Source organism: Papio anubis, chromosome 7, assembly GCF_008728515.1.
Source record: "Papio anubis isolate 15944 chromosome 7, Panubis1.0, whole genome shotgun sequence".
NCBI classification, from domain to species: domain Eukaryota; kingdom Metazoa; phylum Chordata; class Mammalia; order Primates; family Cercopithecidae; genus Papio; species Papio anubis.
Window position 1 is genome coordinate 98,478,658 of NC_044982.1, and position 23,128 is coordinate 98,501,785.

Below are 23,128 nucleotides of genomic sequence, written 5' to 3' on the forward strand. Positions count from 1 at the left end.
ACAGAGTCAATGACTGATTTTTCCATGCCAACTTTGAAATCCTAACCTGGTTTCCCTTAGTTACCTTAGATTTATCTGGATGGCATTCTCTTTATCCTACTGTTCCTCTCAACCCCAAGTTTGTGAGTTAGTGACTGTAGATTGGTCAACATTTGCTTAAAGAGTAATGAACACAGCAAATCTGCTATTATTCTAATAGAAAATCATTAATTAGGCTGGGTGCCATGGCTCATGCCTGTAATCCCAGCACTTTGGGAGGCCACGCTGGGAGGACAGCTTGAGCCTAGGCATTTGAGACCAGCTTGGGCAACATATCGAGATCTTGTCTCTACAAAAAAAAAATCAAAAAATTAGTCAGGTATGGTGATGCATGCCTGTGGTCCCAGCTACTCTGAAGACTAAGGTGAGAAGATCGCTTGAGCCCGGGAGGTGAGGCTGCAGTGAGCCATGATTGTGCCACTGCACTCCAGCCTGGGCAACAGAGTGACACCCTTTCTCAAAAAAAGAAAAGAAAATCATGAATTCATTCTGCATTATTGACACTTCTGCTCTGCTCTGATTTCACATATAAGAGTGAACAGATTGCACTTGAGGCCTCATGGGTACTTGCTGTAATAATGGGTGTAACCCAAAATAGTAAAGAGGAGGAATGCACTTCCTATATCTTGCAGTCTGTTTCACTGTAGTGGTTAGTCTGTCTGTGTGTGTTTACCTGGGAGGTAGGATATGGGGCCAGTGGGCTGGTTGAAGACAGCTGTCTGCTGAAACCTTGATGTGCTTCGGGGCCAGGAGAAAGCGTGAGAGGACTGACGGGAGGCTGCCGACGCCGAGACGGGCCACTCAGGTTTGTGGTGGAAAGAGATGGGTTGCTAAGGGAAAATAGACGGAGTGAAGGGTGAAGAGCAGATGCATTGGGAACAGATGTCTGTGGGTGGTTATTTAGGGAAGAGGAAAGCACAGTCTTATTGAGCGTGGCTTGGATGGAGGGGTTACTCCGAGAACTCTGGAGACCTGGAAGACAACAAATTCACAAGTTACTTATAATTTCAGACCAAATCTTTTGTTTTCCAAAAATGAAAGAAAACTGTCTACTGTCACATGCGACAATGATTCTGTAGGTAAAGGAGCTCCTGGACAGCTCTCCTACAGGGACAGCATCCGATGCACCAATGGCAAGGAAAAGATGCCCCTGCACTAACAGAGACGGGGTCACCAAGATGAGAACAATGTTTTCCCATGAGGGGGGAGATCGTCTCAACAACTCCTAGGTGCGCAAAACTAGGTAAACCGGGGGGTAGCAGAGGCAAATGTTCCAGGTGCTTGGCCCAGACCCAGGGAAAGGACCCTAGGTCTGTACAACAAACTCTGTTTAGAGCCCCTGAAGGTCTCTGTCCCAAGCACACTGCCTGCATCCCCTGCTACCTTTGGAGAGCATCCTTTCACGGCGAGTCCTGGTCCTTGAGGAGCTGTCTCGGTGGTCTTTAAGTACCCTCAGCACACTAGGGAGTCATAGGAGGGGACACTTCCCTGTATCTCCCACCCCAGGGTCCCTCTTTGATTTTCTGTTTCCCAGGAAATTGTTCATCACAGTCTATTCCAACTCAAAAAGGAAGTTTTTGCTGATGCTTTATTTGGGGGACGGGGTGAATTTTATCATGAGTAAGGAAGTTTGGGAGAGAGATTTTTGCAGCGTAGGCTGCTAGGGCATGAGCTCTGTGAAGCTGGGGATCCTGTCCTATGCCCTGCTGGTTCCTCAGCACCTGGCACAGGGCCTGGCATGGAGCAGCTTTGCTCAGTGAATCAATTATTCGGCTGCTGCTGCTGTGTGTATCTCAACTGGCAATACCTATGTTTTAACCTTCAGCCCATCTTGTACCAGCAGTTGGGGTGAGCAGAACTATGTGTTGTTTTGTGTTGACAAAAATTTAAGTGTTTGATAAGTTATGGAAAGGAAGAAATGACAAAAATCCAGCATTTTGAGCTGGCAAAATTATTATTATCATCATTATTATAATTATTGTTATTATTTTTTGAGACTGAGTCTCGCTCTGTCGCCCAGGCTGGAGTGCAGTGGCGCGATCTCGGCTCACTGCAAGCTCTGTCTCCCGGGTTCACGCCATTCTCCTGCCCCAGCCTCCCCAGTAGCTGGGACTACAGGTGCCCGCCACCACGCCTGGCTAATTTTTTTGTATCTTTTAGTAGAGATGGGGTTTCACCGTGTTAGCCAGGATGGTCTTGATCTCCTGACCTCGTGATCCACCCACCTCGGCCTCCCAAAATGCTGGGATTACAGGCTAGGCCTGGCTAGGCCGGGCGCAGTGGCTCACACCTGTAATCCCAGCATTTTGGGAGGCCGAGGCAGATGGATCACGAGGTCAGGAGATCGAGACCATCCTGGCTAACACGGCGAAACCCCGTCTCTACTAAAAATACAAAAAATTAACCGGGCGTGGCAGCATGCACCTGTAGACCCAGCTACTAGGGAGGCTGAGGCAGGAGAATCACTTGAATCTGGGAGGTGGAGGTTGCAGTAAGCCAAGATCACGCCACTGCACTGTAGCCTGAGAGACAGAGCAAGACTCCATTTCAAAAAAAAAAAAAAAAATTATCGTATTTTTAGAATTCATGTAGATGACTTCACTTGCTATATTTTTAAAGGTAGGAACATATCTATGACAAAGCGCTACATAAATCCACCACTCATCAATCCACAAAGAGGTCAGTGGTCCAGCTGGCTCAGATAATAATTAGAGCTACAGCTGTGAACTTAGCTTTTAAAAATTCATTCAGAAAGAAAGCTCAAGCATCTCTTAAACATCTTTGAAATCTGTGTGTACCAAGCATTTTAAGGAGTTCAATAGAAAATATAGAAACTGTCAAGCCTGTAATCCCAGCACTTTGGGAGGCCGAGGTGGGCGGATCACGAGGTCAGGAGATCGAGACCATCCTGGCTAACACAGTGAAACCCCGTCTCTACTAAAAAAAAATACAAAAAAAATTAGCCAGCCGTGGTGGCGGGCACCTGTAGTCCCAGCTACTGGGGAGGCTGAGGCAGGAGAATGGCGTGAACCCAGGAGGCGGAGCTTGCTGTGAGCCGAGATCGCACCACTGCACTCCAGCCTGGGTGACAGAGCAAGACTCCATCTCAAAAAGAAAAAATAATAATAATAAAAAAATACAGAAACCTGACATCGGTTCTGACATGTTCTGGAAATAATGCTTTTTTGAGAAGACAACCAGTGACTAAACATAAGATCTTCAGCTAGAAGCAAAGTGTCAAAGGCTGCATTAGAAAACGCCAGCTTCCCTGAGGCCCAGCGGAGCTATGTGCTGATGCTGCTTCACTTCTGGGACCCTAGATATCTTCCTACATCGAGGATTCACCAAGAACGTGAATTGCCCACACTCTGAATCTGGGCATAAAGGTTTTGAGAGCTTCTCCTATGAAGCAAATGTGTAAATATCAAAACCAAGACTCAAGTCGATGAAAAACTTGCTACTATTAAGGATACTAAAATGACCCAAAAAACCCAAAAAACAAAAATAAAGGTGTTCTCTGAAATCAATTCTTCAAACCTAAGATTGTGTTGCACCATGGCAGCATCACTGCAATCATTAGAGAAACTTCCAGGTGACCCACCTGAAGGGGACCACTCTCATTTGGGTGGTGAATTCTGATTTGCATGGATGAATCTCAGCGTGAAGGGCGCAAACACTCCTTTCACCTGGAGACCATCACTCAGCATCCCTTCCAAACGAAATGCTCCACAACACAATTCTGGGTAGGAGTGTTACGGCCAGGGGCTGTACTGCACCACTGGGAGTAAGAGGATTATCACCTGCCCTAGACATTGACAAGAGTATGTTGGTGGTGGCTCACGCCTGTAGGCTAAGGCAGGTGGATCACTTGAAGTCAGGAGTTCGAGACCCCGTCTCTACTAAAAATACAAAAAATTAACTGGGCATGGCGGCATGCGCCTGTAGTCCCAGCTACTAGGGAGGCTGAGGCAGGAGAATTGCTTGAATCTGGGAGGCGGAGGTTGCAGTGAGCCAAGATCATGCCACTGCACTCTAGCCTGGGAGACAGAGCGAGACTACGTCTCAAAAAAAAAAAAAAAAAAAAAAAATTATCGTATTTTTAGAATTCATGTAGATGAATTCTACACTTCACTTGCTATATTTTTAAAGGTAGGAACATGTCTATGATAAAGCCCTACATAAATCTACCACTCACCAGTCCACAAAGAGGTCAGTGGTCCAGCTGGCTCAGATAATAATTAGAGCTACAGCTGTGAACTGAGCTTTTACAAATTCATGCAGAAAGAAAGCTCAAGCATCTCTTAAACATCTTTGAAATCTGTGTGTACCAAGCATTTTAAGGAGTTCACAGAAAATACAGAAACCGTCATGCCTGTAATCCCAGCACTTTGGGAGGCCAAGGTGGGTGGAGGTGAGCCTGGTCAACATGGTGAAACCCTGTCTCTACTAAAAATACAAAAACAATTAGCTGGGCATCGTGGCACATGCCTGTAATCCCAGCTACTCTGGACGCTGAGGCAGGAGAATTGCTTGAACCTGGGAAGCAGAGGCTGCAGCGAGCTGAGATCGTGTCATTGCACTGTAGCCTGGGTGACAGAGTGAGACCCCATCTCAAAAAAAAAAAAAAAAAAAAGAATTGTCAGGCTTCAAACAAATGTAGTCATAATTTCAATATGGACAAGCAAACCCATAGAGTAACACCCAAGTCTCGTTCTGGGTAGTATCTTTATATAGCTAATGCTGCATCTTTAACTGGAACTGTGAGTGATTTCCACTTAATACACAGATATTAAGTAGAAATATTTTCATCATATCCGCTGTAAATTTTCTAAAATGCAAAATATTGCCTTTAGAAATCTAATGGAAAATGGGAGGAATCCAGAGAGATGGCCTCTAAATTATAAACTGTCATATGTTGATAAGAGCCACTAACACTGTTCAGCCAACGCAGAGTGGATGCTTATTTCTTGGCTCCCATGTCTTATTCCCCAAGTCCCTGGATAGAGGAGCGAGTGAGGATGATAGGGAATGAGGTTCAGCAGAGCTGCCTCAAACTCATGAACCCAGGAGAAACAGAAACGTCCAAGAAAAATGTCCGCAGGGTCAGGAGATACAACAAGGCACATTATCATCTCTAACTGAGATGCAGCCATTCTCATTCAGTGATTCGCTGAACACGCCACATGGGTGGGGACCACCTATGATGAAGCCACCAGGTCACTGCTAAGCAGGAGATACTCACCAGAGGAGCTTCTTATACCCAGGTGGGTCACAGCAGCTGGGATGTTGTTCACACTATTCCCCACACTCATACTCCCGAAGAGGTGGTCGGTGGTGTCCAGGGAGGCTGGCAGGGGCGTGGAGTAGTGGAGGTTGGTTAGATCTGGCAATGACCCTCCAGTGTTCAGGGTCCCCAAAAAGGGTGAGAGGCCTAGGTTTTGACCATTATGTGGAAAAGCACTGAAAAAAGAAAGATTAAGAATGACTTTCTACAATGTATTTGGCTGTTGGGAAACCAAACATGGCCGAAACCTTTTCCTTGTCAAATAAGAGCATCGGCTACGAAACACGGAGGTCCTGGTGTGGCCTCTCTCATTCTGAGAACACGGGTGCTCAGCTTAACCTCTCCGAAACACACTTCCTCACCGACTACCAGTGCCCACATTACAGGAATACTAGATTAGGGTCTAGAATAGTCAAGACCAGATTAGATTATGATGCAGAAGTATTCTGAAAATTATAAACCACTCTACAAAATGTGAGGCACTGCTCTCTCTTTATGTAGTTCTTTTTGCTAGATTTCAAAGTTATCTTTGCTACCAGAAAAAGTATCTCTGAGTAACTAGCTACCTTCCAATATACCTTCCAAGATATATTTTTAAAATTACAGTCTTCATAAACTATAAAGTGACAAAGAGATGTTGCCACTCATTCATCACAATCTGTGGGCTGGGCACTGTGTGCCAGGCAGCGGGCCGCGTGCTGCTGGCACCATGATGAACAAGCAGGCGAGTATGTCCGAGGTCAGGCCTGCTCCTGAAATGTACAGGCCTGGAGCAAGAGTATAAAAGGAGGTCTGCATACCATGTGTTTCGATTTTTAAAACTTATAAATCAAATGAACAAACCCTTACATGAACTTTGTTCTGTGTCTATCCTGACAAATTATACCTCATAATAGCCTGCAAGGCCAGATTTACATGTAGAAATCTCAGACTTCTTGGAGTTCTGTGCCAGAATGCACAGGGAGAGGCAGCCTGGCCCTCAGTCCACGCCCCCTTCTCTTCCCCCAGTCCTGTTCCGCACTGCAGTGCAGGCACATGGCTATCCCAGCCTATGCGGCCAAGCTCTGTCCACACCTCGCTGACTTTCTAGCCACCCCCTAGGCCTAGCGGGTGTACAGTGGTGGTATGTTCCCTTTGAGAATGAAGCCCTCTCAAGTGCGGGGCCCAGGGAGGGGCCTGCTAGCCAGGTCTGAAAGGACTTTGTTCTTGCAGTTCACAGATGGGCAGGAGAGACAGCCTGGGAAAGCAAGTAACTGCAACGTGGCAGGAATCGCGCTGTGCTGGGTTTGAGAAGAGATGCGTGTAACCAGTGGGTACAAGTGGCACTGGGAGCACAAAAGCAGGAGTTGTCCATGTCAGGATGGGCTGTAGAGGGGACAGGTTTGCCATGGCCCTGACACAGTGTGTGCATGGAACTGCGAGTAGCTGGGCATGGCCAGGTGTCAAGTGTCAGGGCAGAGTGTGGGGAGGGAGGGCAGCAGATGGGGAGGGAGAGGCAGGAGGGAGAAGATGTGCTGTTCTCAGGAGTCTGGATCAGGGACTGTGGAAAGAGAGAGACCAGGTTAAGTTGGAGAATGGCATTTCAGAAATGTCACTGTGGTTCCAGTGTGGAGGATGGCCTCAGGGAGCAGAAAGGCAGGCAGGGAGAACCAATTAGAAGGACCACCTGCAGTGGTCCAGGGGTGACCTAGGAAAAGAGCAGTGAGGGTGAAGTGGAGGAGAATGCGGGAGAAGATGCCACCAGCCAGGAGCAGAGGGAAGTTATGAATCCCACTGAGGACACTTCATTCCCTCCTGCATGCATCAGCAGAGCACCTCCCAGGGGCCAGTCGCTGGCATCTGGGCTTCAAGAGACTGAGCCATAAGGAACATAACTGGCAACATAATACAATTCAGTAGTGCAGTGATAGCGCCTGGAGGGAGGCCATATGGAGGGAAGCCCAGCCGACCTGAGGAGGCTTCCTTGGAGGACACCTGAGCTGAGTTTCAAGGCTAAAGAATTCAGGTGATCTAGTCAGGAAAAAGATTTCAGGCAAGTTCACAGCATGGGCAAAAGCAGGGAGGTGTGAGACCACACGGTGTGCCCTCAGAACTGTTGAGGATTCAGACCACGGGAGGGTTGAGTTTAGGAGGGCTGGTTAGTGGTGGAGATGGAACTGGAAAAGCAGGCAGAGAGCACCCGAGGCTGGGACTGATGAGAGGATGACACGATGCCAGTGGAAGGCTGGAAGCGGGGTGGGCAGTGTCGGGGAGAGAGGTATCAGCTTTTCTTAGGACAGCATAGCTAACAGACTTGGGGAAGGGGTCCTGAGGTGCAAGGAGCAGACCTGGAGGTGGAGAGGCACACTGTGACGCTGCTGAACGGTCCAGCAGGAGGCCACGAGCACAGGGACAGAGAGGCAGGTGGACTCTACAGGGAAGTAGAACTCAAGAACAACTCTGGGGCCTTTGGCCTGGGAACTGGTGGAGCCCCCCACTGAGACAGGGGACACTGAAGATGTGAGCAGATTGGGAATGAGGGCAGGGGTATGGATGAGATCATGAATTCTGTTTTGGCTTTGAATTTTTGCTGACTAGGAAGACATGCAGGGATGCAGCAGGGATATTTCTCATTTATGTACAGGAGGCAACTGACATTCTCAAGGTTCCATGGAACAGCAGAGGTGGAAGCCAGGGCATGGTGGGTCGAGGATGGGTAAGCAGTAAGGAACACTCGAGAGTACATATGCTTTCAAAAAGCATGACTGAGAATTCTGGAAATGAGGGAAAGTTAATTAGCAGAGAAAAGCCTCCACAAATCCAGTAGAAGGAGGACCAGGGAGTGGTAAAGTGGCCAGCCTGATTAAGAGGGACCCCTGTGTCCCTAGGACTAGAGGAGGGTGGTGTCAGGGGAATCAGTGGCAGAAGAGAGATGAGCACGCACTCCTGCCAGCCTCGCCTCGCTTTTCTTGGTAAAAGTATGACTGGGCAAACTGTGGAGTCTTGGAAAGAAATGAGGCAGCAGGAGAGGTGTCCAACCAGATGGTGAGGAAGAAGGATCGTTTTGGTTGTAGAAAAACTGAATATAAATTTTGTCTTTTTATTTTGTGTTTTTTTGAGACAGAGTCTTGCTGTGTCGCCTAGGCTAGAGTGCAGTGGTGCGATCTTGGCTCACTGCAACCTCTGCCTCCCAGGTTCAAACAATTCTCCTGCCTCAGCCTCCAGAGTAGCTGGGATTACAGGCGTGCACTACCATACCCAGCAAATTTTTGTATTTTTAGTAGAGACAAATTTTTATATTTGCCACGTTGGCCAGGCTGGTCTCGAACTCCTGACCTCAAGTGATCGGCCTGCCTCAGTCTCCCAAAGTGCTGGGATTACAGGCATGAGCCACCGCGTCCGGCCTGAATTTTGTCTCTTAGATGGCTGGAAGTATGGAACTGTTTATAGGGTTAAAGGTCAAGGACTAGAAAAATAAAATTGAGACCTCAGAGCCCTCAACGTGAGAGCAGATGGGCTTTCTGACGGAGAAGAAAGATCCAAGGGTGATCAGGTGGGAGTGAAGGCAGAGAGAGCAGGGGCGCGGCAGGGAGAAGCGTCCAACGTCACAGAGCAAGGATGGAAAAAATGTGACCACTGTGAACCAGGTCATTAGTAATGTTCACACAGTTCCTCTGCAGCTGGGAGAAATACAGGTGGGTTCCTTTCCAAATATAGTTACTACCTAACGGAGTCACCACTGACCTAAGGAAAGTAATGCGCCCCCGGGTTCAAGACCCTCTAACGACTCCCATCTTCTCTGCGCAGATCCAAGCAATACAAGCCTCCTTGAGCTCCAGGCCCACTCCTGCCTTGGGGTCTTTGCATTTGCTGTTCCTGCTGCCTGCAGCCCTCTCCGCGTCGCCTCACACTATCAGAAAGGTTTCCTCAATGACCGCCGGTGGCTGCCTATCCACCTGCCACGGTTGTGTCTCCTTCAGTGCATTTATCCACACCCGACTTTTGCCGTGCTTTGCTTATTTGTTTCTGCCCATCTTGCTCTACTAGATTATTAGCTCCTCAAAAGCAGGAACTTGATCTGTTTTGTTCATTGTTTTACCCAGTGCCAAGAATTAGGGGGTCAATAAATATCTGCATGACTAGGAGTCACTGAATGGAATTCTATCTGTAACATAAGAGCAAGAAAGCAACTTTCTCTACCTAAAAAACACCTGCTTTAAAACTCTCCGAGTTGGCCAGGCATGGTGGCTCACCTGTAATCCCAGCGCTTTGGGAGGCCAAGGCAAGTGATCCTTTGAGAGGATCACTTGAGGCCAGGAGTTCAAGACCGACCTGGCCAACATAGCAAGACCCTATCTGTAAAAACAAAACAGGCTGGGCGTGGTGGCTCATGCCTGTAATCCTAGCACTTTGGGAGGCCGAGGTGGGTGGATCACCTGAGGTCACGAGTTCAAGACCAGCCTGGCCAATATGATGAAACCCTGTCTCTATACTATAAATAAAAAAATTAGCTGGGTATGGTGGTGCACGTCTGTAATTACAGTTACTTGGGAGGCTGAGGTAGGAGAATCACTTGAACCTGGGAGGCGGAGGTTGCAGTGAGCCAAGAGCGTGCCACTGCACTCCAGCCTGAGTGACAGAGCGATACTCCATCTCAAAAAAAAAAAATAAATACAAACAAACAAAATTAAAAAAACAAAAAAACAACCTCTTGAGGGCTAAAGTACTACAGCCCAGTTCTATAATGTAGGCTTTCAGAGCCTGAAGGTTATCTGATGGTTAAGTCAAAATTGATTCTTGAGGAAAATATATATATAAATTTTTTTCAAATTTCCATTTTACCAGGAAGCCCCTGAATCGGACTAGGTTGAGGGAGACTCCCTTGAGGAAAATCTTGCCCCTTCCATGGGAGTGTCCTGCGCCCCTCGGCAGCCCGTCTTTTGTTGGGCATGTGTCCTGGCAGGCTTTCCCACTTTCTGAAGCGAACATCAACCCGTGGCGCAGCTCAGCAGATTACCTGAGTTTATGTTTAACCTGCCAAAAAGAATGTCTGAGCTCCAGGTACTCAGTAGGGAGTGCGTTGCATGCGCTGCTGTGAAATACTCACAGGAGGCTCTGTTGGGGGAAATCATATTCAATGATTGCTTGAAGTGGATTTAGTTCACCCACTGACCCACTGGTGATTGTATGTACTAAGTCAAATCATGCAAGAATCCCATTTCCAAACCACATTATTTTGGCCCTGCAGCCTTGCTGGTTCTGAAATGGCTTCGGTTCTGAGTGGTGGGACTGCTCTCACGGACGCTATGATAAACATCCCCAGGAAGCCTTCTTGGGGCTGTCTCAGGACACAGCCCATCGAGTTCCAAGGGGTCCTCTCTGTGCAACTCCCCAGCAGCTGTCTGTACCATCCCACGGAGCACACCAGCCAGCCCTCCCAAGGCAGTTTCTGTTAAGGCAAGGGCCTCATTATCTCTTTCATCTCCTCGTTCTCTTTTAGACTCAACTTCCTCATGAACTTCCTTTTTCATTTGCTTGTACTATATATATTTTTGTAAGTTGTCTCAAACCTTTTAGGGAGTGAAGTTGCATACTATTAAATCCACTAACAAATTGCTTCATAGAAACTTTTTTGTATTGCATATGGAAAATATATTCATCTTCCATTTATGTTTTTAAATTGTGGTAAAATATAGCATAAAATTTACCACTTTAACCATTTCTATGTGTACAGTTCAGTGACATTAAGTACACTCACAGAAACTCTCTTAATTAACTTCTGTGCCACCCAGCTGCCAGGTGAACTGCTGCTTCCCTTTTCCAATGGCCAAGATGCCACCGATGCCCACAGCCTGCCACAGCTCGAGGCTGGTAGGCTCCTCTCGATTCCCGCACATTTCTGCTTCTGACGCTGCTTCTACCCGGAGAGTTGTGTATTTACCAAGAGTCAGTTGTGTGATTCTCAAACATACTTATGTCAGTTTTTTTGTTATTATAGTTATGTAATTTAATTACTTTAAACAGATGAAATGTGAGTATCAAAAGAGAGTGGCTGTTTTTATGAAAATGCAGTTGACTTTCAATTTATACATAGCAAGTTACGTTTCTGAGAGTTCTGTAACAAAGCAGTGGGACTTGCCTTTTGGGAAAAACCTTCAAGATAGTCCCTGAAACACGAACAGAAAGAATATTACTTACTTGCCACCTCCAACATCACAGGATCGAGGGCGTCCTGACAGGGATTGAATCTGAGAAGAGACAACGAAAGCTGGGTTTACTTACTGTAAAGCCAAATTCAAGTTTTTGAAAAGTGTCTTCGTAAGGATCTTGAGGCTCTATTGGGCGCAAGTGAGAGTTCGCGTGTCAGCAGCGTCCTCACAGAGCAGCCTTTTAGGTTTTGGCAAGACTTTTTTAAACTCAAACTTCCAGGCCTAAGGGAGGCATAATATTAATATATTTTCTTAATTTGATGCCTTATCAATTTACCTTCTGGATTAATATTAAAAGACCAATGTTTTACACATAGAGCTTTTTATGGAGTTTTGCTTGTTGTCTAGGCTGGAGTGCAGTGGTGTGATCTTGGCTAACTGCAACCTCTGCTTCCTGGGTCCAAGCGATTCTCCTGCCTCAGCCTTCCGAGTAGCTGGGACTACAGGCATATTTGCATTCGAGATACAAAGGAGAAAGGGGCTAGTGGCAGCTGGATATGTTCCTTTTATCTGAAAACCAAAAGTTTCCTAGAAGCTTTCAATGGGCTTTCCCCTAAGTCTCAATAACTATGCTGGTCACACCGCCTACTCTGTCTGTGAGGTGAGGCTGAGAAGTGGCGTCTGCCTTTATGGTCTGCAACAGATTATAGGGAGTATTTGCCATATCAAGAAGTTGATTATTTTCAATTTCAAAAGTACAGGCCATATTAGTTATTTAACCCAGTCTGTGATTCCATTCTTTCCTTTTTTTTTTTTGAGACAGAGTGTCACTCTGTTGCCCAGGCTGGAATGCAGTGGCGCGATCAACTTCTGCTTCCAGGGTTCAAACAATTCTCATGCCTCAGCCTACCAAGTAGCTCAGATTATAGGCACCTACCACTGCGCCTGGCTGATTTTTGTATTTTTAGTAGAGATGGGGTTTCACCATGTTGGCCAGGCTGGTCTCAAACTCCTGACCTCAGTTGATCCACCCCTCTCAACTTGGATTACAGGTGTGAGCCACTGCACCCATCCTTTATGATTCTTTTTTGTTTTTTTTTTTGAGATGGAGTCTCGCTCTTGTTGCCCAGGTTGGAGTGCAATGGCATGATCTGGGCTCACCACAACTCCCGCCTCCCAGGTTCAAGCGATTCTCCTTCCTCAGCCTCTGGAGTAGCTAGGATTACAGGCATGCACCACGACAGCAGCTAATTTGTTTTATTTATTTTTAGTAGAGACGGGGTTTCACCATGTTGGCCAGGCTGGTCTCAAACTCCCAACCTCAGGTGATCCACCCGCCTCAGCCTCCCAAAGTGCTGGGATTACAGGCGTCAGCCACTGCGTCTGGCCGACGTAGAGCTTTTAAATAAACATTTCTTTTCCAATTGGCTTGAGATGAAATGAAATACATAAAAGAACAAAACAGGGTGAAAAAAGAAATGAATGTCAGAAGAAAATAAAATATTTCAACTAGAATATAAGCTCCAGATGGACAGGAATGAGTACTACAAATCCACAAGAACCAAGGGAGATGAACATCTCTTTCCAGAGACCAGTCCCTGGTACTCAGGGAGGAGGGCATACCACTGCCCTCTTTGGTGGAGAAGATGTAGTTGTCCCTGATAAAAGCCTCCACAACCACATGTGCCTCTCACAGGAAAAGACATAGTGTGGTTGCTTCTCCTGTGTTTAAATATGTGAATTTTAAGTCATATCTCTTTTTTACTTCCCAAATGATTAAACATCAAATACATCTTGCTTTTACAAAAAACCTTTTAAGACAATTGTAATGCTAATGGTGACTCTGGTAGACCTGGCAGAAGACAATGGAACTGGGCCAAAGGGATCCTAAATAGGCGGGGATAGTTAAGTACACAGGCAATACAAGCAATTGCAATAGAGTATCCTTAAGGGCTGGAACAGATTAACTGTTTTCTTTCAAAGTCAACACAGCTTCCCTCTGGGAAGAAAGGCCAAGGCAAGAACCGTGGGACCTCCCTTTCTTCCACAGTGGGTTAGGTGTACAGAGAGCCGAGGTGGAGGTCAGCTAGCACAATTTTAGATACAAATGCTCAAAGGCACATGGAAATCATAGTAAAACAGATGACTTGTCAACTGACTTGGAGGACTCAGGTCAAATGCCCTTGATTTAAAAAGGGCTATCTGGTATACCAGTAATTCTGGACAGAAGCTGGAGACTGGTATAAAGTGCTGGCTAAAAAACAGAAAAATCTGCCGATGACTTACAACGAGGTTTCAGACCTTTTCGCAAAACAAATAAGATACGGGGGACTTAGGAGGTTTTTTTTTTTTTTTTAAAATAAGTCAATTCATATGAAAATTAGGAAGCCAAGAGATCAATGTACTAATTCATTGACACCAGTGTGATAATTTTTACTTGAAATGTCATTCCCTTGTATATTCTTATCTCTGTCCTCAGACAAATCTTCTCCTTTTCCCCTAGTTCCTCTTGTTTTCACCTCTGCAAGATTTTTCGATGACTTCAAAGTGTAAACATTCAGTGACAACAAACATAGCTGAGTACTGTTCACCCACCTCCTTGGTCTCCCACAGTTGTTTTGGCAGTGGCTTCGGAACATTTAACAGATTCTCTTCTTTCAATGGGCCAGGGAAAGATGCTACTAAAGGAAAAAAAAAAAAAAAAGCAGCAGAGTCATTGCATGAGAAGGCAGGAATCCGGGCCGGGCATGGTAGCTCACGCCTATAATCCTAGCACTTTATGGTGCCAAGGCAGGAGGATCACTTGAGCCCAGGAATTTGAGACAAGCCTGGGGAACATAGTGAGACCCTGTCTCTACAAAAAATTTAAAAATTAGCTGGGTGTGGCAGCTCACACCTGTAGTCCCAGCTACTCAGGAGGCTGAGGTAGGAGGTCTGCTTGAGCCTGAGAGGCTGAGGCTGCACTAAACCATGACTGCGCCACTGCACTCCAGGCTGGGCAACAGAACAAGACCCTGTCTCAAAAAAACATAAACAACAACAAAAAAAGAAAGCATCCATCCTACCTACCTTTGGCTGAACAAATTATCTTTGTAAAAACTGATTTAACAAATAAAAATGACTTATTCATGGACTGTGTACTAGGGAAGGCACTTTGGGCACTACCGTGGGAACTGCAGAAATGAGTAAGACATGGATTCAACCTTTCACGAATTTGTAATCTAGTCAGTGGATAAGGGCAACTCATAAATAACCATCACTGAAGGAAGAAACGAGTGGAAGCCCGAGAGAGCTGAGGGTACGATGCTCCTGAGAGGTGAACTGCAGACGGGGAAGAGGCCAGGAGGGTTTTGGAGATGGGCACTGGGGGGAGCCCTTTAGAGACACAGGAGAAGGGAATTCCAAGAGAGGGGAAGGTAAGAGTAGAGTAACTCTTTTCAACTGGAGTGTAGGCTGAGTCAAGGGGATGGTAGGAAGTAAAATGTAGACGATTGAGGCCAGGGCAGGGAGGGCTCTGCAGGCTTGGCAAAGGAGAGAACAGAAGAAGAGGGATGAGGAGAGAGCCTGCAACAAAGATGAAATGGCGAAAGTATGGAGAAGAGGAGTATTGGCTGGAAGACATGGTGGCAGTGAAGCTCCTTGGTTGTGGGATGGAAGTGGGGGACAAAGAGGAACCAACAACCCAGAGGATCTGAGGCTGGGCAGCTGCTGGACCGCTGTTGGCTCTTTAATGCTATGAAACAACCTGTATAAAGGGACCCTTCCAGGGCTTTCCGCTTTAACTCTCTCAGTTGTGCCAGGTAAAACAAGAATGCTGGGTCACAGAACAAGTAAATACTTTTTGTTCTCAGTAAGACACCAGAAAACAAGGACCAGCCTTCAGGAGTTAAGTGATCTGATGTCAGGAAGGGGATTCCAAGTTAGGGACATCGGTGACTACTCAGAACCAGGAATGCTGTTGAGTTCCAGTGGCCACAGAAGCGCCAGTGTGACTGTCATGACTATCCTGTCTCAGCCCCATAAAAGATGGCCGAGTACCCAAGAATAATGGACCCCAGAAAGAAGTCACACGAAACAGGGCCCAAACTTCCCTAGTAAATATTGAGAAAAGAGTTTGAAACAAAAACTCTAAAATAAGTTTATCTTGTATTTAATAAAACTGAGGATACAAATGCAATTGTGACTTCTAAAATGACTTAAGTATGGGTAGGGGTCTAACTTATTCGACAGCATGGTAAGGGGAGGATACAATGCCCTTCAGGCAACCTGCCCAATACCACCAGGACAGCATTTCTGCTACACCAGGCCAGGCTTGGTCAATGTCCCCAGATGTCTCTCTTAATCCCGATATTCACATCACTCTCTTTTGAAGAGCATATTTTGTCAACACCCTTGTTGATTTTCTTCAAATGTTATCTGACTTAATCATTAATATAAACTGTTTCAGAAATGTAAGTTCCATGAGGGCAGAGCCTTGGTTTTCTTCTCTACTGGTGGGTGCTTAAAACAGTGTCTGGTAAATGCTGACGCTACAGGTGGCTCTCAGCAAACTAGGAAACAAAGAAAATGGGCTTTGAGGGCCTTCATAAACCAATACAATGAGAGGTCAAGAATAAAATTTGCCCAGAAAGGCTGGGTGTGGTAGCTCATGCCTGCAATCTCAGCACTTTGGGAAGCGGAAGTGGGCAGATCATCTGAGGTCAGGAGTTCGAGACCAGCCTGGCCAACGCGGTGAAACTCCTTCTCTACTAAAAACACACACACAAAATGAGCCGGGCGTGGTGGCGGGCATCTGTAGTCCCAGCTACTCGGGAGGCTGAGGCAAGAGAATCGCTTGAACCCAGGAGGCGGAGGTTGCAGTGAGCCGAGGTAACGCCACTGCACTCCAGCCTGGTGACAGAGCGAGACTCCGTCTCCAAAAAAAAAAAAAAAAAATGGCCCTGAAAGGTACTGTCAGATGCTGGGAAAAGTTTGAAGGACTGAGTGAGGTGGCATCACACAGCTCAAGGCTACTTCTCCAAAGAGGTTGGTTGTAAGAACACGGTTGGGGCAGACTCCAGTGCCTTAATGGGGACTGTTTTCTTAGAGTTCATTGCTTTTAGTCCCTTTTCATATCCAAGATTTGTCAGGAATTCTTCAAAGCATTGAAGGAATGCAATCAACCTTGAAGCCATTTACTAATTTCTGTTCTAATGGATTAGATGTTTATTGATGTTTTAACTTTTTGTGATTTTATTCATGGCCTAAAAGAGCTTGCCCAGAAAAGGAGCATGCAGGATGATGACAGAGAGCTGTGCCTCTTGCAGGATGCTCCTCATTTATCAGGCCCCCCATGAGTCTCACCTCTGTGACATATAAATCTAATTTAGTTGTTTATTTTTAGATTGTAAAAATTAAATTCCAGATTATAAAGATTTAGAGAAAAGAAAACAATGCCTGGTACTAAGTGAATAAATGAACTGTGTCGGACCCTCATTTGTCAATGGCTTTGAGTGTCATTTCCATAGACCTCCAACACTGTTTTATTTGGCTTTACGAAACTCAGCATCTTGTGTAAGGTTTGCATTTTCATTTCACAACCAATATGCATTTTCCTGGCATTGTTTATTTATATCTGTCAACGAAGGCTTTCTAAATGGGCAGAGACTACTGAAATAACTAATTGTTTAAGTGATCAACTCATTCTTTTTTTTTTTTTTTGAGACGGAGTCTCACTTGGTCGCCAGGATGGAGTGCAGTGGCGCGATCTCGACTCACTGCAAGCTCCACCTCCCAGGTTCAAGCGATTCTCCTGCCTCAGCCTCACGGGTATCTGGGACCACAGGCACGTGCCACCACGCCTGGCTAATTTTTGTATTTTTAGTAGACACAGGGTTTCACCATGTTGGCCAGGCTGATCTCAAACTCCTGACCTCAAGTGATCCACCTGCCTCAGCCTCCCAAACTGCTAGGATTACAGGCATGAGCCACCGTGCCAGGCCAATTCATTCATATTTTCATGTGATGACAACTTTTGCTTCCTTGCTCAACCTTATGACTGTGGGGACCTAGATAAAAAGGAACCTTTGTAATGCAACCACACATTTCCTTTCTCCTGGCCTTGAACATGGCTAGCCTTAATTTTCTAAAGGCTCTCTGAAAAGTAAGCCAATCAGCAGTTGTCAGCATCTGGGGAGTCCTGAAAACATGAATATTTATTAGTAAAGCTATTGAAAGGTTATATCCACTACTCAGCATCCCACTCCGATATAGGTAGGTAAAATAAGTTCATACCTTCCCCATGTCCATTATTCTCACCATCACAGAAACCTACTGGGAAAGGAAAAAGAAAAAAAGAAAACGCTTTTATGTGGTACTTTCATTTTCATGAATTTATGAATTAGTAACTCTTTATAATTTGAAATAGAATTTTGAAAATTCTAAGGCACTTTTGATACACTGATTTTCATTTAAGGTGCTTTATCATTTATACTAAAAATAGGCATAGCTAATTTGAAACTAAATTTGTTTCCTTTTTTTTTCCTTTAAAATTGTGTCTTAAATTTTCTTACTGTCTCTGTCCTGAAAGAACAATTTTTACAAAACCTGAGAATCTCTATTCAAACCACAAAGTAAAGAAGTATAGATGGAAATTCTCTTCCAAATGCTTTATCATGGGGGTAAGAGCAGGTAACTCAAAAAGCCTGCATCACTGTTTGATACTTACCATGAGTGTCTACAGGAACAAATCCGAAGTTCCATGCTGTATGCTATTATATATATTTCTCATGCAGTGAAGTTATTTTAAGAATAAAATTTATCTGGAGTCTAAGTTAATTTAAAGGGTACATGAGATAGCTATTCACAAAGTTTTAAAACTTTGACTTGGAATAAGCTCTGGCTGAATGAAGTATTTTTAATCCATAAATTATACTGCAGATGACAAAGTATAGTATTTCCTATTGCTATAAGCTAAAACTAAAGAACCGTGCCAAGAATGTAGTATCTTAGCATTCCCCTAAGAGCAATCAAATATACCAAATAAGTTTTCAGTATAGAATCAGGATATATTATTAAGTTCTAAGCATTTAAGTATAGCTTACTTACATTTTAGATAAGTTTTTGGCTAAGGTTAACCTACAGGTTAACCTGATTAGTCTATACAATACAATTTAAATGAAATGTCTAATAACCATTCACTCAACCCATATTTAATAAGTTTCTACATTAAGTGCTAGGTGGGGCTGGGTGATACAGTGTAGGTGAGAAGACAGTTCATGGTAACACAGTAGCACATTCTGTAACACAGGTAGAAGATACAAAATTTTAACAGAGCCCAGGGGCGGGGGCAACACGAAGAGTCCCCAGGAGTACAAAGAGGCCGATGAATTAAGCAGACACACAAACACAGAATTTCTTTCAGGCCCACAGAACCAGAATGTAAGTAAGTGATTGAAAGCTTTATTTTAGAGCACATAAAGAGCCCTTGGGTAAGCCTGCTAAAATGCAGATTGGGCCAACCCTCAAAGATTTTGATTCAGAAGGTGTGAGAATCAGCCAAGGAATCTACATTTTTAAAATTTTTTTATTTTTCCTGAGACAGAGTCTCACTTTGTCACCCAGGCTGGAGTGCAATGGCATGATCTTGGCTCACTGCAACCTCCACCTCCAGGGTTCAAGCAATTCTCCTGCCTCGGCCTCCCCAGTAGCTGGGATTACAGGCACGCACCAGCAGGCCCGGCTAATTTTTGTATTTTTTGGTAGAGATGGGGTTTCACCATGATAGCCAGGCTGGTCTCAACCTCCTGACCTCAGGTAATCTGCCAGCGTCAGCCTCCCAAAGTGCTGGGATTACAGGTGTAAGCTACCGCGCCTGGCCTACATTTTTAATCATCGTCTCAGGAGACTATTGCAGAAGGTCCTTGGCCCATTCTTTTTTTTTTTTTTTTCTGAGATAGAGTCTAGCTCTGAGGCCCAGGCTCGAGTGCAGTGGCACGATCTCGGCTCACTGCAAGCTCCGCCTCCTGGGTTCACACCATTCTCCTGCCTCAGCCTCCTGAGTAGCTGGGACTATAGGCTCCCACCACCACGCCCATCTAACTTTTTGTATTTTTTTTTTTAGTAGAGATGGGGTTCCACAGTGTTGGTCAGGATGGTCTCGATCTCCTGTTCTCTTGATCCACCCGCCTCGGCCTCCCAAAGTGCTAGGATTACAGGTGTGAGCCACCGCGCCCAGCCCTTTGGCCCATTCTTACTTAATCAGCCATTTAATCCATCTAAAGACAGGCAGTGGGAACAGGCGAACACTGAGATGTGGAGAGAGAAAAGCTGTGGCTCTACAACCAGTACCGTCAAAAGGACAGGAGCTTCGGATTCCTATTCTGGCTTTCCTGAGACCCTCATATTAAGAAAGGGCAGGGAACTTCATTCTGATCACTAAAAAGTAACTATCCTGTTAAAAATTTAAAACTAGTTTTTACATAGCAATCTGGTATGGCGTGTTGAAGCATCTCTTCATCATCAAGACACCAATCACTCGAGGTTTAATTACTAAGGCTGACCAGTCCCTGAAACAGGAGGACTCAACTGAGGGTTACTATGTGAAACTGCCTGAGTGGCTGGCAGACACCCCATGTGACAGCCCCATTAGTGCATGCTCTCCTCAGACTGGAACAGAAGGAAGGCTTCATGGAGGAGGTGGTACCTGAGGCATCATTCATTGAAGGATAATGATGAAGAAGAGGATAACCAACAACCAACCTGACGGCTTACTTACTATTGCCAGGCACTTTATACAGGTGATCTCATGTGATCCCCACAGCAACTCTGTGAGGTAGGCGCTATTATCATCCCCAAGATCACACTGCTAGTAAGTTCTGGGACTAGAACTCTGGTCTGTGTGTCTTCAGAACATTCATGTCCCTAACCAATTTGCTGTAGTACCTGGAAGATTTAGACAACTGGAAGCGAAGCTGAAGGGGATGCTCAGTGCGAGGAGAAGGAGGAGGTGGCAGCGGCGGTGGCAGCAGCGGAGGAGGAGGAGTGGGGGGTGGTTGGGGAAGGAAAAGAAGGAGAAGGAAGATGGAAGAATGTGGCTGCAGCACATGGTGGGAGGACTGGGAGATGGGCTGGACTGGAGGAGGCTGCTGGTCATTTGGCAGGATGTGGGGGACGGAAGGTTTCGGTTAGAGAAGTGACATGATCAGAGCTAAGCTTCAGAGACTGCTCTTGCAGCAGAGTAGGAGGTGGATTGAAAGGAGAAAGCCTTATTAAGGCTTGGAGGCCGAGGAGAAAACCAATGCAATAGTCCAAGGCAAACAGGAACCAAGTAGGATGCTGGCAGTGAGGACAGAAAACCAGAGGCAGATTTGAGACATGCTGCGGGGATAAAATGAACAGGACTCGGCTACTGAATGGGCGTGAGGGCATGGGAATGGGAGTAATTAGATGCAGCTCTCAGGATTTGGGCTGCAGTGACCAGAAGGGTGGTGGTGGCAATGACTGATACTCTGGCACCAAGCTAACATATCATCAAAATATCCAAGCCTGGATTTTTACTACTAAATTAAAAACCCACAAGATGGCACTACAAATAAAGGGTTAAAAAGAAAAAGGAATGAGTTGTGACTGGCTATCTGGAAACAGAACACTCATTTTATCAGTCCCACAGGGATGGGACAGCGATGACCAAGGCTGCATCTGTGTTCCAGGAAACCTCACAGCCTCAGAGTCACCAAGGGCTGGTCTCTTCTAACTAAGGGAACCGAGACCATGTTCCTTCTGTGTGCTCCCATGCCTGGCAAATCTAAAATAATTCCTCACACAGCCCTGATTTGCTAAGTAGAAGGGAAGGCAAGGGGAAGACCCCTTAACCAGTGTCCTAAAGGAGGCCTCTGGTGTTTCAGCCTCCCTGCTCTGGGCCCTCCTGTCCCCAGGTGAAACTCTTTTTGCCCCTCTTCAGATCTGGGATGCTTGTACCTGCCACTGTACCCCTGTCCAATCCAATTAAGCAATTAACAGGCTTACATCTTTCAAGGTTATTTGCATTGTAAACCTTCTCCTTAACTCTGCAGGTCAAAGTTTATTGGTAGGTGAAAGGTCACTGGGTCCGAGGCATGCCAAGCCCCCTCCACCCTAAGGAGTTGAGTACTGTGGTCCCCAAAGATGGCAATATTCAGCATCTACAGCCCTGGATGCAGAGAAGACAACTATTACACACTCTTCTCCCCTTAGCTCTAGACTGCTCCCTAAAAGGAAGAGGACCACCCCAGCCCCTCCTCTACAAGCCCGATGATAGGAGGGGTGTTAGGGGACAGTTCTAGGCTATGGGACAGGGCATGTGTCCCAGAGAGTCCTGTGCTTCCCTATCTGCATGTATGTGTGCAATGGTCATTAAGCTGTACATGCTGCCAGGGAAATGGCCAACATTCCCTCTTTATAGATTCTGAATAATTAAACAAAAAGAGATAAATTATAAAAATCTTGTTTGGCTCCATAAAAATTTATTTCTGTCATTTATACCAACTGCTTATCATTTATGCCTAATTGTCATGCAACTCAATAGCCATTATGAAAATTACTCAACATGTATCAGGCTTTGTTTTCTTGTGACACAAATCTCCACTCATGAATGTATCATAGCTTACTGCTCATGTAGTTAAGCTATGAGCAGATGCTCTCATCATCAGCTCACAGCAACAGCAACAACAACAATAACAAAAAAAAAGTGTGGCTACATCATTCTGCTCAGGAGAGATTCCCAGGGAAAGAACAGTTATTATTGCTTCTAACATACAACCCAGTTCTGGGCTTCAATTATATTTTCCCATCACTTTTTAAATCTTTATTTGGTTGGTCCTATAAGAAATACCTTTTTGCAAAGCTAGTTGGTATTTTTAAAATCCAAAAGGAAAGAAAATGAAAAACTTTAATGAAATACAGGGGGAAAATACATGAAACTATTTAAAATAGCTCCCACCAACAAATATAATTCTCCAGAAATAATTTCCATCCTTGGAGACTTGAATAATATTTTAAACACTGGCTTTCCCATGTAAACACATCCATATTAGGATGTGTTTCTGAGTTCTGCTATACTTGCAAGGCAACTGCAGGAGCAGGCACACAGTTCAGACATCTGAGCTGGAGGCCAGCCCACCCTCCATGGTTTTCAAATATTGTAGCCCAACAATTTCTAACTGCTGATTTGAAAAGGAGAGACCATCACGATTCTCAAGTCAACGCAGGAACCCTGCTCCAGGATTTCTTTCTTTCTTCCTGTTTTTCTCATTGCGCCGTCTACCTGGACCAATGTTTACATTCCTTTGCTTTTCTTATTCCATCCTCACTTACCCTTTCTGACACTTCTCATCTCTTCTTTCAGAGGCTACATCGCTCAGCATGAATACTTCAACCCAGGTAATTGCTTTCTTTAGTTACTTTCTTTTTCTTGGCATGCAAGCATCAAAAAATCCTCACTTGAATTACCTGTGATTCCCTTGTTTCTCTAGGCCTTTGGCCCTTTCTAGAGAAGCGTAAACTTTGCAGAGGGCAATGTAAATGAAAGGAATGGCAGAGGCAGAAATGCAGGGGCTCCAGGGTAAAAATCTGTCTGTCTAGCTGGCTCCGAGTCCATGGAGATTAGGATCCTGCTGTGCTCACAGGCGCCCCCACTGATTACAGCTTCTGCTTTTTTTAG

At 45.4% G+C, this 23,128-nt stretch overlaps 1 protein-coding gene across 6 annotated transcripts in view; it reads right to left on the bottom strand.

The window, feature by feature from the left end:
• The window catches only part of CRTC3 (CREB regulated transcription coactivator 3), a 116,725-nt gene that overhangs the window by 12,906 nt on the left and 80,691 nt on the right, over nt 1-23,128 (bottom strand). For 2 of the 6 annotated variants that reach the window (XM_009210945.3, XM_003901394.4), the window contains exons 7-11: nt 17,725-17,760; nt 14,047-14,132; nt 11,501-11,550; nt 5,282-5,499; nt 713-1,011 (exon numbers count right to left, since the gene is read on the bottom strand). In XM_009210945.3, the coding sequence (XP_009209209.2) occupies nt 713-1,011; nt 5,282-5,499; nt 11,501-11,550; nt 14,047-14,132; nt 17,725-17,760 (689 nt within the window). Of the gene's footprint in view, nt 1-712; nt 1,012-5,281; nt 5,500-11,500; nt 11,551-14,046; nt 14,133-17,724; nt 17,764-23,128 lie in introns of all 6 variants that reach the window. The other 4 variants (XM_017960932.3, XM_009210943.3, XM_017960933.3 and 1 more) reach the window with 3 other exon arrangements.